The 15,257-nt window shown below is 47.2% G+C and overlaps 2 protein-coding genes across 2 annotated transcripts; one reads left to right on the forward strand and one right to left on the reverse strand.

Annotated features, from left to right (window-relative positions):
• The first annotated feature begins 7,383 nt into the window (after nucleotides 1–7,383).
• LOC122440447 (40S ribosomal protein S20-like) lies at nucleotides 7,384–7,821 on the forward strand. Its single transcript, XM_043466720.1, has one exon. The coding sequence runs from the start codon at nucleotides 7,420–7,422 to the stop codon at nucleotides 7,777–7,779; it is 360 nt and encodes a 119-aa protein (XP_043322655.1). The 5' UTR covers nucleotides 7,384–7,419; the 3' UTR covers nucleotides 7,780–7,821.
• Nucleotides 7,822–7,855: 34 nt separating this feature from the next.
• Nucleotides 7,856–14,398, reverse strand: RDH8 (retinol dehydrogenase 8). Its single transcript, XM_043466719.1, has 6 exons — nucleotides 14,238–14,398; nucleotides 11,482–11,643; nucleotides 10,657–10,836; nucleotides 9,574–9,667; nucleotides 9,039–9,222; nucleotides 7,856–8,928 (listed from the first exon to the last, which is right to left on the reverse strand). Exons 1-6 carry the CDS (start codon nucleotides 14,338–14,340, stop codon nucleotides 8,713–8,715), a joined length of 939 nt encoding a protein of 312 aa, XP_043322654.1. The 5' UTR covers nucleotides 14,341–14,398; the 3' UTR covers nucleotides 7,856–8,712.
• Between the last annotated feature and the right edge of the window lie 859 nt (nucleotides 14,399–15,257).

The following is a 15,257-nucleotide window of genomic DNA, read 5'->3' on the forward strand; positions in this document are numbered from 1 at the left end:
TAAGAATTAATAATAAAAATATAAATATAAATTTATGTATGCAAATCCCATAGGGAAAAAATTGAGCAAATGGTGTAGTCAGAATGTCCACAAAAAATGAAACACAAGGGCTCTTTAATGTGTTAAAAGACACTGGGCCTCGCTCTTAATAAGAGCAATGCAAGTTAAAATAAGAGGAATGTGAGATACCAATTTTTACATGTTAGATTGGCAAAATGCTGCTCAATACGGTTGAGCTGTTGAAAAGTGAGCATATTAATATGTGGACTTCAGTCCTCCCCCATGGAGATGAATTTGATGATGTTCATAAAGATTACAAATGTTTAGCTTCTTTGGCCAAGAAGTCCCATGATAGAAAGGCTTGCACATGCGTGAAACGGTGTATAAACACACGGTTATTCATTGCAGCCATTTCTATCATAGCCAAAGATTGGAGGGAACCCCTAAGATTCTTCATGAACTCCAGGACCAGTTGCATAAATTATCCTCCATCTATACAACGGAATATATTACGGCTGAATCAAAGAATGAGGAAGTCTGCTCCAGCTGATGTGGAAAAACTCCCAGGACATACTCAAGGAAAGATCCCTTCACTTCACTCTTCACTCTTATGTGTATAGTATGTTGCTTTTTGTGAAAAAGTTTTTAAAGTGTATATTCGTTTTCTCCACTAAAATGCTACACATTTATTTTTGTTTATTTTGTAAATGTAGGCAGTATTTGAGGATTTTATTTTTAAAAACTAAAAAAAACTTTTTGTATTATTTTTGGCTGCACCCTTGCAGCATGTGGAATCTTAGTTCCCCGACCAGGATTGGAACACATGCCCCTCTGCCTTGGTAGGGCACAGTCCCAATCACTGAGCCACCAGGGAAGCCCCCTTATTTTTAAAGTTGTGGTAGAATACACACAACGCAAAATTTACCATTTTGACCATTTTCGAGTGTACAGTTCACAGGCATTAGGTACATTCATATTGTTGTTGACCCACCACCACCATCCATCTCCAGAACTCTTTTTATCTTTCCAAACTGAAACTCTGTCCCCATTAAACCCTCACTCTCCATTCCCATTCCCCAGACTCTTTGAACCACTATTTTACTTCCTGTTATGAATTTACATATTCTAGGTACCTCATATAAATAGAATCATGCAATATATTTGTTCTTTTGCATCTGGCTTATATTATTGGCATAATGTCTTCAAGGTTCATCTGTGTAATGTCTTCAAGGTTCATTTGTGTTGTAGCACAGGTCAGGATTTCCTTCCCTTTTTTTTTTTTAATCTTGCTTGCTCTGGGTCTTTGTTGCAGTGCTTGGGCTTCTCTAATTGCATCATGCAGGCTTAGTTGCCTGGTGGCACGTGGGATCTTAGTTCCCCGACACGGGCTCAAACCCATGTACCCTGCATTAAAAGGCAGATTCCTTACCCTTGGACCACCAGAGAAGTCCCTTCCTTTTTAAGGCTGAATACTATTCCTTTGTATGTATATACCACAGTTCACTTATCCATTCATCAGGTGTTTTTTTCCCTTGTATATTCAGAAAGAAAATCTGGATAAATAACTCATGAAAGTTATAACAGGCAGGGGTGGGGAATCAGAAACTGGGCAGTTCAGTAATGAGGAGGATAAGAGAATTGCTTAAAAATATTTCTTAATATGTATTTTTTATTTTTATTTTTATGTGTGTTCTTTTGCATTTTTTTATTTTGAAAAGCACTGTGAATGTTTTAACTGTTTTTTTAAACATTTACTTATTTATTTTTTGTTTGTTTTAACTATTTGAAAGATATTTTTAAGGATCCTCTGGGCTGTTGTCTGGAAAATATATTGTAGGGAGGAAAATACAGAAGGAGAGGAGGCTGGGGCAATATTCTAGGTGAGTAATCTTGGTGGTTGGACTAGGCTGGAAGCCAAGAAGGTGTTTTGAAGTTGCTATCTGGATTGATGATGATTCTTCCTGATTTGCAACAGAAACTGACTCAGGGTGATTTAAGCTGCAGAGGAATTTCTTGGGTGGATACTGGGGCCTCATGGGATCACCAGCCTTAGAAGATGGAAAAGGATGAAGTGAGGGCAGGACAGCAGCTAAGACCACAGTTTAATCACCCCCTGGAACCAGCCAACAGCTCTGGCTTTTGTTGCCAACACTGGTGATGCCATGCTTGCATCCCTTCTGCCCCCTCCTCTTGCTGATCATTCCTCTGGGTGGGCAGCTCTCCATTCTAAATCCTGTGCATCTGCAGAATGGGATCAAGGTCACGTGCTCGCCCTCAAACTGCAAGGGAAGCTGGGAGAGAAGGTCTGGTGTGTTCTTGTGCCAAGAGTCTATACGGAGACTTCCCTGGTGGTTCAGTGGTTAGCAGTCTGCCTGCCAGTGCAGAGGACACAGGTCTGGGAAGATCCCACATGCCGCAGGGCAGCTAAGCCCGTGCTCCACGACTACTGAAGCCATGTGCCTAGAGCCCATGCTCTGCAACAAGAAAGCCACCGCAATGAGACGCTTGCGCACTGGAATGAAGAGTAACCCCTGCTCGCTGCAACTAGAGAAAGCCTGTGAGCTGCAATGAAGACAGAGAGCATCCAAAAAAAAAAAAAATCTATGTGAATGGCGTTTGGAATACTGTCCGCCCCACCTGCAAATAAAAATCAAGTTCAGGCTTCATTCATCCTGGGTGTGATGGCTCTTCCTTCTTGGTAAGGAGGTAATTGTGTCTTTTAAAATAATTTACTTAAGGGAGTTTTAGAAACATTTTATAAATACAGGTTTTAGTCTGTGTTGGAGTATAGCTGCTTTACAATGTTATGTTAGTTTCTTCTATACAGCAAAGTGATTCAGCTATATATACACATATATCCATTCTTTTGCAGATACTTTTCCCATAGAGGTCATCACAGAATATTGAGGAGCGTTCTAAAGGAGGTTTCTACATTAACTAGGCTGTGTTGAGTCTCAGTGGTGGCAGGTAGGCTTTTCTTGACTTGTGGCTCATGGACTCCAGAGTGCCCGGGCTCAGTAGTTGCGGGTTGCTCCAAGGCATGTGGGATCTTAGTTCCCCAACCAGGGATCGAATAGGTCACTTGAATTGGAAGGTGGATCCTTAATCACTGTACCACTTTGGAAGTCCTAAAAAAAAAAAAAAAAAAAATTGGAGTTCTTTTTTTTTTTTTTAATAAAAAAAGGAAATATTGGAAAATCATAAGATTCAGGACAGAGGAGACCTTTGGGGTGAGGCAGGCAGCCAAGACTGATAACGTTCTAATGGTAGAGTCTGACGGTAGGCTACTGTGTACGCACTTTGCTCCTCTGCCTTGTCAAGTGCATGGATTTTTGCATCAGTCAGCGTCCCAGATGGAAAGATAGCACACTCACAGTGGGTAATTTAGGGAGTGATGGGGACAGGCACAATGGTTAAAAGAAGGGCCAGGGGTCAGGAGCCTAATGGAGGATAACACAGTGCCTTCCTCCTGCCAACCATGGGGTCCCATCACTATCTTTAGCTGAAAGGGGCAAAAGAAGGGAGTGGTCCTCAGAAACTGGAGTCAGGGCCTGAGATGGACAGATGCTTCGAATCCACAGGGACTCTGCACGGAAGGGACAAACGCCCTGGTCTTTCCCCTCCCACCCCCTGACCTCCTGCTTATGCCTCCCACTGGCAGAACCCAACGCAACTGGAAGCCAGAGGTGAAGGAAATTGATTGATCTAATCCTTGGGTGAGCCTCCTGGTTAAAGACCTTTTGCACATGTGTATTTCATCTACTCTTTCTTATTTTATTTAAAATGTTTATTTGTCTGTGTGTGCTAATTTGCTTCAGTCATATCTGATTCTGTGCGACCCTATGGACTGTAGCCTGACAGGCTCCTCTGTCCATGGGATTCTCCAGGCAAGAATACTGGAGTGGTTTGCCATGCCATCCTCCAGGGGATCTTCCCGACCCAGGGATCAAACCCACGTCTCTTATGTCTCCTGCATTGGCAAATGGGTTCTTTACCAGTAGCGCCACCTGGGAAGCCCAATGTTTATTTATCTATTTATTTTGTCTGGCTTCACCAGGTCTTAGTTGTGGCACATGGGATCTTTTAGCTGTGGCATGAGGGATCTAGTTCCCTGACCAGGATCAAACCCAAGTCCCCTGCACTGGAAGATGGATTCTCAACCACTGGACCACCAGAGAAGTCCCTCACCTATTATTTTTAAAATTTAATTTAATTTAAAAATCGACATAGGAAACTGTATTCAATGCCGTTTAATGACCTATGTGCTTAGTTGCTCAGCTGTGTCCGACTTTTTGTGACCCTGTGAACTGTAGCCCACCAGGCTCCTCTGTCTTTGGAATTTTTCAGGCAAGAATACTGGAGCTGTTTCCATCTCCAGGGGATCTTTCCGACTCAGGGATCTAACCTGGGTCTCTTGCTTTGGCAGGTGGATTCTTCATCACTGTGCCTCAGGAAGCCCATACCAACCTTTATGGAAATAGAATCTAAAAAAGAATGGGAAAAAAATTAAAAAATAAAAAAGAATGTGTATATGTATAACTGATTCACTCTGAAGTGTGGCAAAAACTAACACAACATGTAAACACAACATGTAAACCAACTGTGTTGTTATTTAGTCGCTAATTTGTATCTGACTCTTTTGTGATCCCTTGGACTGCAGCCTGCCAGGCTCCTCTGTCCATGGAATTTCCCAGGCAAGAATATTCTAGTGGGTTGCTGTTTCTTTCTCCAGGGGATCTTTCAGACGTAGAAATTGAACCTGCATCTCCTACATCATTTTTATTTTTCCAATAAAAACTAATTAAAAAATCAGAATTCAGGTCACGTGAGATGAAATTACCGGGATGAAAATGGAAGTGTTAGTTGTCCAGTCATGTCCAACTCTTTGAGATCTTATGGGCTGTAGCCTGTCAGGCTCCTTTATCCATGGGATTTTCCAGGCAAGAATACTGGAGTGGGTAGGCATTCCCTTCTCCAGGGGAATCTTCCCAACCCAGGATGGAACCCGGGTCTCCTGCATTGCATGCAGATTCTTTACCATCTGAGCCACTGGGGACGTCCACCACATGCATGTGGGGATCATGTGCAGCATGATGGGGATCTTAGTCCCCTGACAAGAGGTCGAACCCTCGTCCTCTGCAGATAGACTCCAAAATTTTTTTTTTAATTGAGATATCATTTATTTGCCATAAACCTTGTCTTGTTTAAGTGCACAATTCTGTGGGTTTGGGTGGATTCATAATCTTGTGCAACCATCACCATTATCTACTTTCAGATATTCTTTTGCAGGTATTCCAACATTGCTTCAAAAATCCAGTACAGAGGAAGCAGAAAGGAGGAACTGATTTGAAAAAATATTGAGTAGCCTCTGCACTGACTCAAAGGGATCTCTTCTGAGGGTCCAGGATTTCTCTTTTCAGTTTCCCTTTTCCTAGAAGAAGTTCTAAAGACCGGCATAGACCGGGTTGGATGGCCCCAGACTATATTCCTGCCTTTCTCCACTCCTCCCCTCTGTCTCATGAAACTGGGGATATTCTGAGTGACTCCATATCATGAGGCTGCCGAGCAAACTTTAATTAAAAAACTTTGCCTGGAGCCTGGCATTCCAAGGTGGTTATTGAACCCAAAACCACAACAAGTATTCCAAGTGAAATGAAACAGTCCAGAGGACCTGGTTTCAGCACTTTATTGCTAGTCCTGCTTGGTAGAAGATGACACCAGGGGAGTCACCTGCCCAGGGCCACCCATTGAATGAGAGGCAAAGTCAGCATTTACACCCAGGGTCCATTTGCTTCCGAATTCTCAAGAGGAGGGCCAAGAAACCTGGGGGACACTTGTCTCAGGGTTCAGATGGAATACTCACTGGTTTAAAAAAATTTAAATTGTGGCAAAGTATATACAATACAAAATGTGTCATCGTCACTATTTTTTTTTTTTTTTTTTTGGCCGAGGCATGCAGGACCTGAGTTCCCTGACCAGGGATCAAACTTGCACCCCTGCATGGAGAGCATGGGGTCTTAACCATTGGGCAACCAGGGAAGTCCCTCTTCACTATTTTTAAGTGTATAGTTGACTAGGTTTTTAAAAAAAATTTACTCATTTATTTTTGGCTGTGCTGCATTCATTGCTGCGTGCAGCCTTTCTCTAGTCGCAGTGAGCAAGGACTCCTCTCTAGTTCTCTCTAGTTGTGGTCCTTGGGCTTCCCACTGCAGTGACTTCTCTTGTAGAGCATGGGCTCTAGGGCTCTAGGGCTTCAGAAATGCTGACTCCCGGACTCTAGAGCACAGGCTCAACAGCTGTGGCACACAGGCTTAGTTGCTCCGTGGTGTGGGGTATCTTCCCTGATCAGGGATTTAACCCATGTCTTCTACACTGGCAGGCGGACTCTTTACCACTGAACTGCCATCGAGGCCCCTACAGTTCATTAGTGATAAGTACATTCACACTGTTGTGTAACTGTCACCACCATCTGTCTCCAAGAACTCTTTCTTCATCTTGTAGAATTGGAACTCTATCACCATTAACCACTAACTCTCCACTCCCCCTTTCCCAGCCCCTGGCACCCACCATTCTACTTTGTCCCTTTGAATCTGACTCCTCTAAGGACCTCATATAAGTGGAATCATATAGTATTTATCCTTTTGTGTCTGGCTTCTTTCACTCAGCATTTTGTCCTCACGTTTCATCCATGTTTTAGCATGTGTCAGAATTTCCTTCCTTTTTAAAGCTGAATAAATATTCCATTGTATGGATGGATCACACTTTGTTTATCCAGTCATCTGTTGATGGACATTTGGGTTGGTTCCACCTTTTGCCTATTGTGGACAATGCAGTTCTGAACATGGGTGCACAATATCTCTTCAATTCTTTTGGGTGATACCCAGGAATGGAACTGCTGAGTCATATGATAATTTCATTTCATTGTTTGAGGAACTGCCATACCACTTTCCATAGTGGCTGCACCATTTTACATTCTTACCAACAGTGCCTGCCTAATGCCTAATGTGCGATGTGCTCAGTTGTGTCCAACTCTTTGCGACCCCATGTACTGTAGCTTGCCAGGCTCCTCTGTCTATGGGATTTTCCAAGCAAGAATACTGGAGTGGGTTGCCATTTTCTTCTCCAGGGGGGTCTTCCCGACCCTGGGATTGAACCTGAGTCTCCTGTGTCTCCTGCATTTCATGTGGATTCTTTACCTGCTGATCCATCTGGGATGCCCACCAACAGTGCACAGGGTTCCAATTTCTTTACATTAATGCAAACACTTGCTATTTTCTGGGCATTTAAAAAAATGTAGTCCTCTTTGAGGAAGACGTGGTCACTGCTGCAGCGGAGCTGAGTGCCCCCCGGTCTTGTTCCTGACTCACCGCTGTTCGCTCTAGCCGAGGAACAAGTCGGTCAGGAAGCCGCGCCGCAGCCATGGCCTTGAAAGACACCAGCAAGACTCCCGTGGAGCCAGAGGTGGCCATTCACCGGATTAGGATCACCCTCACCAGCCGCAGCGTGAAGTCTCTGGAGAAGGTGTGTGCTGACTTGATCAGAGGCGTGAAGGAAAAGAATCTCAAAGTGAAAGGACCAGTTCGGATGCCTACCAAGACTCTGAGAATAACTACAAGGAAAACTCCTTGTGGTGAAGGTTCTAAGACTTGGGATCGATTCCAAATGAGGATCCACAAGCGACTCATTGACCTGCACAGCCCTTCTGAAATTGTCAAGCAGATCACTTCCATCAGTATTGAGCCAGGAGTCGAGGTGGAAGTCACCATTGCTGATGCCTAAATCAATCTTTTTAATAAATCGATAATCAGTTGTTAAAAAAAATGTAGTCATGCTAATAGGTGTGAGAAAGGCCCTATTTCTTTTTAATGTTTTTATTTATACATAAGAAATTGAGCTTTATTACTTACAGTGGTTACTATTAGTTGCAAATATATATTTTATGAAAAAATATACATACATTGCTGATATGTTTGCAAACACATTTTACTGATGGAATGCGTGCGTGCTAAGTTGCTTCATTCATGTCCAACTCTTTGTGACCCTACTATGGATTGTAGCTAGCAAGGCTTCTCTGTCCATGATGATTCTCCAGGCAAGAATATTGGAGTGGGTTGCCATGTCCTCCTCCAGGGGATCTTCCCAACCTAGGAATTGAACCTGCATCTTTTATGTCTCCTGCATTGGCAGGCAGGTTCTTTACCACTAGCGCCACCTGGGAAGCCCTCCTGATGGAGTATGTGACCAGGAAGTCTGGAAACCCCTTAGTCAAACCAGCTTTGAATGTGTGTGTAGAAGGGGAGGAGGGATGGGGATGTCTGGATCATTCCTAAATCCCCAGACTGAAGATAATGAAGTCCAGAGGTTGACTGAGACAGCCTGTTTCATCCTTCAAGGTCCAGGGACAATGCCCCCTCCTCCAAGAAGCCTTCCTTGCCTCCCGGACACAGGTCCAGCTCTCTGATCTGGGCTCCTCAGCCCAGGATGCCAGGATCCCAGGGTCCGCTCTCTCTGCTCTTAGCCTTGACCACAGAGAGGTCTGTGCCTGGAGGCTGGGTGCTCTTTGGGGTTCCAGCAATGCCCAGACACAAAAATGTGTCAGGCAGAGTTTGTTGAATGAATGAATGAATGAGTGAAGGGTCGTATATCCAGAGAGGGGTGTGAACTAAAGAGGCTTGGTTGTTGAGGGGTGAGGAGGGTTGGGTGAGGCTCTGTTCATCGGGGCCACACTGGGGTGCGGAAGCAGCTGCAGGCCAGGCACCGAAGGCCAAGCTTGAGGAGGCGTGGCCAGCGGAAGAGCAGGCGGTGGGAGGTTCGCACATACAGGCTGCCGGAGGGATCCATGGCCTTGAGTGCGGTCAGTGGAGTGTAGCGGGTGTTGGTCTGTCGGCGCAAGGGTGGTCTGGCCGAGCCGATGACCTTGACGATGACCTGTGGGGTGGAGCCCTGAGCTCTGGGGCCCAAGGAGGGGCAGGGTTTCTGTAGGGAGGGGCCCCCTCACATACCTGAGCCATGTTTTGGGGCTCCGGGCCCCACCTCACCTTGGCTACATCCTGTGGGCTCTGTCCCACGTTGTGAAAGAGCTCCCTGGAGGCTGGGAGGTACAGATCTCGAAAGTAGCTCAGGGTGTCAGGGTCGGTGCCTGGGAACTCGGCTGTGGAAACCTGCTCTAGGAGCTTGCCTTCAAATTCTGTGATAACCGGGCCTGGCTCCACCAGGGAGATGCTGAGAAAAGGGGGAGGGGAGAGAGTCTGGTGCCCCCCAAATGCCAGATACCCCATTTTGCCTAATACTGTCTCTCTCTCTGGGTTTTTTCTTTTTTGCGGCTGCATGGCATGTAGGATCTTAGTCCCTGACCAGGGATTGAGCCTATGCCTCCTGCATTGGAAATGAAGTCTTAACCACTGAACTGCCAGGAAAGTCTCCAATACTGTCCCTTTTTTCTCCTCACCTCCCCATGTCTCCCATTGTTATTCACGCCTCCTTGCTCCCACCCGTCTCCTCTGCTGCTCCTCTCTCCTTGTCTGCCCCGCCACTGCCTCCATCCTCCCATCACTGTCCAAATGCCCGCCTCACAAGATGTTGAACTGTAGCAGCTGGACAGCCAGGCTTTCGAAGAACCCCTCCACAGCAAACTTGGAGGCCGCGTAGACTTCGTTGAACACAACACCTGACAGGACAGCAGGAAGGCGGGCCCTTTGGGGGTCTGGGGGGTGGGCTTGGTGGGTCCAGAGGGATGGGGTCTTGGGAGACAGAGCAAAGAGGATTTAGGGGTCAGAGGATACCTGGGGCCAATGTGATAGGTGTATGGTAGTGTGTTATGGGACCATGTAGGGTCAGGATGAAGTTGGGGTGCCTCGTCCCACCTCTTCCTTGCAGTGTTCCATCCATCCTTAGTCCAGGGAACTCTCCTATTTCCCTCTATCCTCTAAATGCTTGGGCCGCTTGGTCATGGGATTCCTGGGGTCCCCAAGGACAAGCCCCACTCACCAGGGTCTTTATTGGCCCCTGTTGAACACTGAACGTGTCCCCCCCAAAGTCAGGGAGTGTAGCTGGAAGAGGGGCCAAAGAGCTGGGTAAATGTAGATTTTCCATGTCAGGGTTACAAGTAAGGTGGATTCCTCAGAGGGCTGCTGGCGCGAGGGGCACCTCCAAGGAAATTTCCAGGGAGAGGAAGGAAGTTGAGAAAGGCTTGGGGAGGAAGGAGCCAGGCACAAGGATGGCAAGTAGGTGGCCTCCATAGAAGGCCCGTAGCAGACATCTCTAGTCAATCACCACTCTCTTTCCTGCAGAACCTCAGAGTCCCAGATCTAGACATCTCTGGGGTCTGGTGGGGTCTGGCAAGAAGGAGTCTCAGGAGGAGTTCTGATGGTTCCTTTGAGTTTTGTGGGATGGTTGGAAGAGATTTTCAGAGGTCTCCAGAAGTGGGGTTGATAATGGATGTGGATGGCCATTGGCAGCATGTATACCAGCCCTGTCTACTCCCGTACCATGGTAGACATAATTAATCTATCCCAGAACTTTTTCCTCCTGAAGTTCAGTATTCTTCTCAATGCAGGTCTATTTAGGGAATATGAGTTAAAACCTAGTTGCCATCCTTCCAGCGGGGGGAGGGTCAGACACTGGGAGGATTCCCAGCATTGGATCCTCAGGACTCACCCTGCAGCCCCATGACGCTGCTGACCACCACGATGTGGCCCTGTCGCCTTCTCTTCATGCCAGGAAGCACAGCCTTGACCAGACGGACAGCCCCAAAAAAGTTGGTATCAAAGACATTCTGCATGGCAGCTAGGCTGAGCCCTTCCAAGGGCCCCACCAGGCCCACTCCAGCATTATTCACTAAGGGGGGGAGGGGTGAAGGTTACTTTGAAGTCCCCCAACCCTTCTAGGGTCACTCTCCCAGGGACTCTTGCTAAATCGTCCCACCCCTCCCCCGCTCCAAATCTGGGGTTAATCCAGGGTATCTATGGCGGACAAATGTGGAGCCTTGAAAATCTTTAAATATGGTTTAGCGTTTGTTATAGGGGACTCTTAATCCTGGGTGGGGAAGAGGACTGCTGGGAACAGCCTCCCCTTCAATGCATGAGCAATTCAGCTCTGACCCCAAATTGCATCAAAACAGCCACATCCACCCTCCTTGGAGGACCATTTAGGGACCATGAGTTGCTTCTTCATCATGCTCCTTTCCCTCAATGACTCATCAAATTAATTTCCCCAACCATGTATGGTTTTCTTCATACGTGAGAAGTTCCATTCAAAAAAATCCACCCTATTCCCAGGTCTCAATTTATTTTTTGTATCTCTAATAAACTGAATGGTAGCCTGGGCTCTTAGCCAACTGGTTTACCCCTTCTGTACAGAGTCAGCGGTTACTGGTGAAACAAGAGGGCTGGTTCCCAGACACTGGAGAGGGCTTGCTGTGATTGAGGATCTCTGCTTAGGCCACAGAGGAGGAAAGTGGCCCCAGGGGATGCTCAGACTCACCAAGCACGTCCACTTCCCCTCCCTGGATGCAGCTGAGACACTGGGCCACTGACTCGTCACTGAGCACGTCCAGCTGGGCCACGGTGAGGGTCTGACCCAGAGCTTCCCCAGCAGCTGCCTCCAGTGTCCCCTTCTTTCCCAGGTCCCTCATGGTGGCCACCACTGGGAACAGAGAGCAGAGTTGGAGCAGGCACTGGTTCCTTTACCCTATGAGTGAACGTCCACGTTCCTGTGATACTGCAAGAGGAATGTCACAGAGGAATGGAGACCCATAGGTTTATACATCTACATTCACCATACAATCACAAGTGCATACTTATGTACAGGCATTTATATGTACCTCCACCCATCCATCCATCCATCCATTCATCTAGCAAACATGTATTGAGCATCCACTATACCCTATGCCCTATTCGAGTTGCAGAGGCTATCACATGAAATAAGATAAAGTGCATGGCTTCATGGAATTCAAAACCAGTAGGTAAGACAATAAAACAAACATAGAACAGATTGGTTTGAGGAAAGAAATGCCTGCACATCTAAAGTCAACATATGCCTGTTATACAGAGTGAAGTAAGTCAGAAAGACAAAAACAAATGTTGTATATTAATGCATATATATGGAATCTAGAAAAATAGTACTGGTAAACTTATTTGCAGGGAGGAAATGGAGACACAGACTTAGAGAATGGACACAGTGGGGGAAGGAGAGGGTAGGGAGAATTGAGAATGTAGCGTTGACATATATACACTACCATGTGTAAAATAGATAACTAGTGGGAAGCTGCCATATAACACAGGGAGCCCAGCCTCCATTCTGTGATGACTTAGAGGAATGGGAGTGCGGAAGGAGGGGATATGATATAATTGTGGCTGATTTGCATTGTATGGCAGAAACCAACACAACATTGTAAAATCATTGTGCTATGCTAAGTCGCTTCATGCCCAGCTCTTTGTGACCCCATGGGCTGTAGCCCACCAGGCTCCTCTGTCCATGGGATTCTCCAGACAAGAAGACTGGAGTGGGTTACCATTTCCTTCTCCAGGGGATCTTTCTGACCCAGGGATTGAACCCGTGTCTCTCACATCTCCTGCATTGGCAGGTGGGATCTTTATCACTAGTGCCACCTTTTCCAATAAAAAAATAAAGTCAACATATGTGCAGATATGCACATGTAAGTATGAATAGCCACATTTACATCATCAGCATAGATTCCAATTTATTGAACGCCTACTATGTGCCATATACTATGCTAAACATTTTTAAATAAGTGCTAACTCTAATCCTCACAGCACTCCTATGATTAGGTCTTTGACTTATTTTCCAAAGATGGCCACAACATCTTTTATTGCTCATGCTCTTCTAGAATGTAGCTTCTTACCCAGCAGGACATGAAATCTGCTTCTTGAATCCTGTGACTAGCTGGGAATCAATAGACTGTGGTAAAGGTAACACTGTGTGGCTTAGGAGATTAGGATGGAAAAGATGTTGCAGTTTCTGCCTTGCTTGTTGGAATGCTTACTCTTGAAGCCTTTAGCCACCCTATAGCAGCCCTGTCCTGAGGCCACCATGCTGGGAGGAAGCCCAAGCCAGCCCAGAAAGAAAGACCACATGAAGCAGCCCTGAGATGGCTGGAAGGGAGAGAGATGTCTGCCCAACCCTGACTTGTTCCAGTCTCGTCTGTTCTCGTGGCCTTTGACCTTGAGCCTGAACTGCCCAGCTGAGCTCTTCCAAGTTCATAACGTTTGTAAATCTCTCAAAAAAGGTGAGTGCAGCTGTTGTATGCCATACATTTTGGGGTGCTCTGTTTTTACCAGTAGTAATCAGAACACATAGATAATATTATCCCCATTGACTCACCAAGTCTCAACAAAATGAAGTTTCTTGCCTAATTTATCCTTGTTGTTTAGTTGCTAAGTCAAATCTGACTCTCTGCGACCCCATGGACTGTAGCCCGCCAGGCTCCTCTGACCATGGGTTTTGCCAAAGTTGCGCATGTCTCTAAGGCAGCAGAGCCCTGGGAGAAGCAACCTTGCCAAGTGGGGCAATGTCCTCACCCTTGCATCCTTCTATTAAGTAATGGCCCTTTGGCTGCTTCGACTCTAGTGCGCTCTGGGTCAGAGGTTCTGGGTGGGGTGCAGATTGGGGCCATTGACTCCAAAGCTGTAGAAGGCCAAGTCTTTAGACCTACAGCTGCGCCCTGCCCCCCCACTCCAAACCCTCAAGGTCAGGGTCACTTAAGAGGCTTATCGCTGAGTAGTAATCTGGGGAGGGGTGGGGGAGGGGAATCTTCAGGGAATGCCTAAGTGAAACCTCAGAGAAGTCCTCCCCAGCCAGCCCTTCTAAAAATATCACACACACGCATCCCACTTCCTTTATTTTGCTTCTGACCAGTCAGCACTGGCCATATAATGCAATTAAAATATCTGTCTAGTATTTGTCTTCCCTCTCCTCCCCACTACATCACTGCCCACAGCAGAGATCTTTGTCTATTTTTTTTTTTTTTTCCACAGCTGTATTTCCACACCTAAACCCTGAGACCCAATAGGTGCATTAGAAACTTTCTTTGGATGGGGGATGATTCACAAGCAGAGGTGGGAAGGGGGCATCTCGGTGTTCTGGGGTCTCCCCAAGCTCACCAGGGCAGCTGAAGGCATGGACTAGTGGAAATAGTGCGGGGAGAGCTGAGGGGTCCTGGGAAGCCATACCCACTCCTGTCTTTCCCGGCCTGTCCTCCCCACCCCCAGGCCCCTTACCCTGGTAGCGCTGCCTGGGGTCATGAGCCAGCTGCACTGCCAGCTCCAAGCCAATCCCAGAGGAGCATCCTGAGATGAGTACAGTCCGGGGTGCATCGGCCATGTTGATTCTTCCCTGGACGCGTGACCTCCACTGGCCAGCACCTGACTCCCGCCACCTATCATCCGCTCATCTGCTCTCTCCTAAGCACCCTCCACCCGGTCCCCAGCAGCATGAAGGAACCCTGGGATTCCTCAATTATGAACTGACCTTGCACAGGCAGCCACGGGGTGGGGGGGCGTGGGGGGGCCAGAATCCCTTAATTTCAATGCAGTCCTTTCTTTTTATCTGTCAAGTATTTCCTTTCCTCCCCAATACACTCATAACTGGGGGCTTTTGTTATGATGATAAGTTATTCAGGGCTGGGGGGTGGTGTTTGGGGTGCATGGGAAATGAGCAGGGGTGTTCTCTGGCTGTTTCTACCCTGGGCAAAGAATCTCTGGTGGAGAGAGTGTGGTCCCAGAAGGGTCCTTTCGAAGAGAGAAAGGGCATAGAAATGGCAGAAGATGGGGTTAGACTACAGGAAGAACTTCCCAGCAAAAGAGGGCAGGGCAGGAACTTTACGGATCTTCAGCTAGGGAAGTCTTAGTCTCCGGTGTCCCTGAAGAGGGAGTAGAAGAGACTTGAGGAGATTCCCTCTCCTCCTCCCACTCAGGGCCTCCCTCCCCCTCAGGCCAGATGGGTCCCCACCCCCTCCTCCCCAGGGACACAAAGTCTCTTTGTCTAAGAGTCAGAGGCCGGGAGGGAGGCTTCTCCCTCTTCCCCATGGGGGGGAGGGGGGAGCGGTTCAGGGCCCGGGACACGCCCCTCGGGTTCCTCCCTGCGGAAGCTCTCTCAAATCCTGCCTGTCTGCGCTTGTTCAATTGCACAGACAGCTCCGCCTAACCTGTGCGGAGCTGACCACACTAGGGTGGGGGAGAGTTCCCAGTGGGGTGAAGGGAGCGTTCTGCCTCACCCCAGGAATGGCAGGGGTCCATCCC

Source organism: Cervus canadensis, chromosome 4 (assembly GCF_019320065.1).
Source record: "Cervus canadensis isolate Bull #8, Minnesota chromosome 4, ASM1932006v1, whole genome shotgun sequence".
Lineage (NCBI taxonomy): Eukaryota > Metazoa > Chordata > Mammalia > Artiodactyla > Cervidae > Cervus > Cervus canadensis.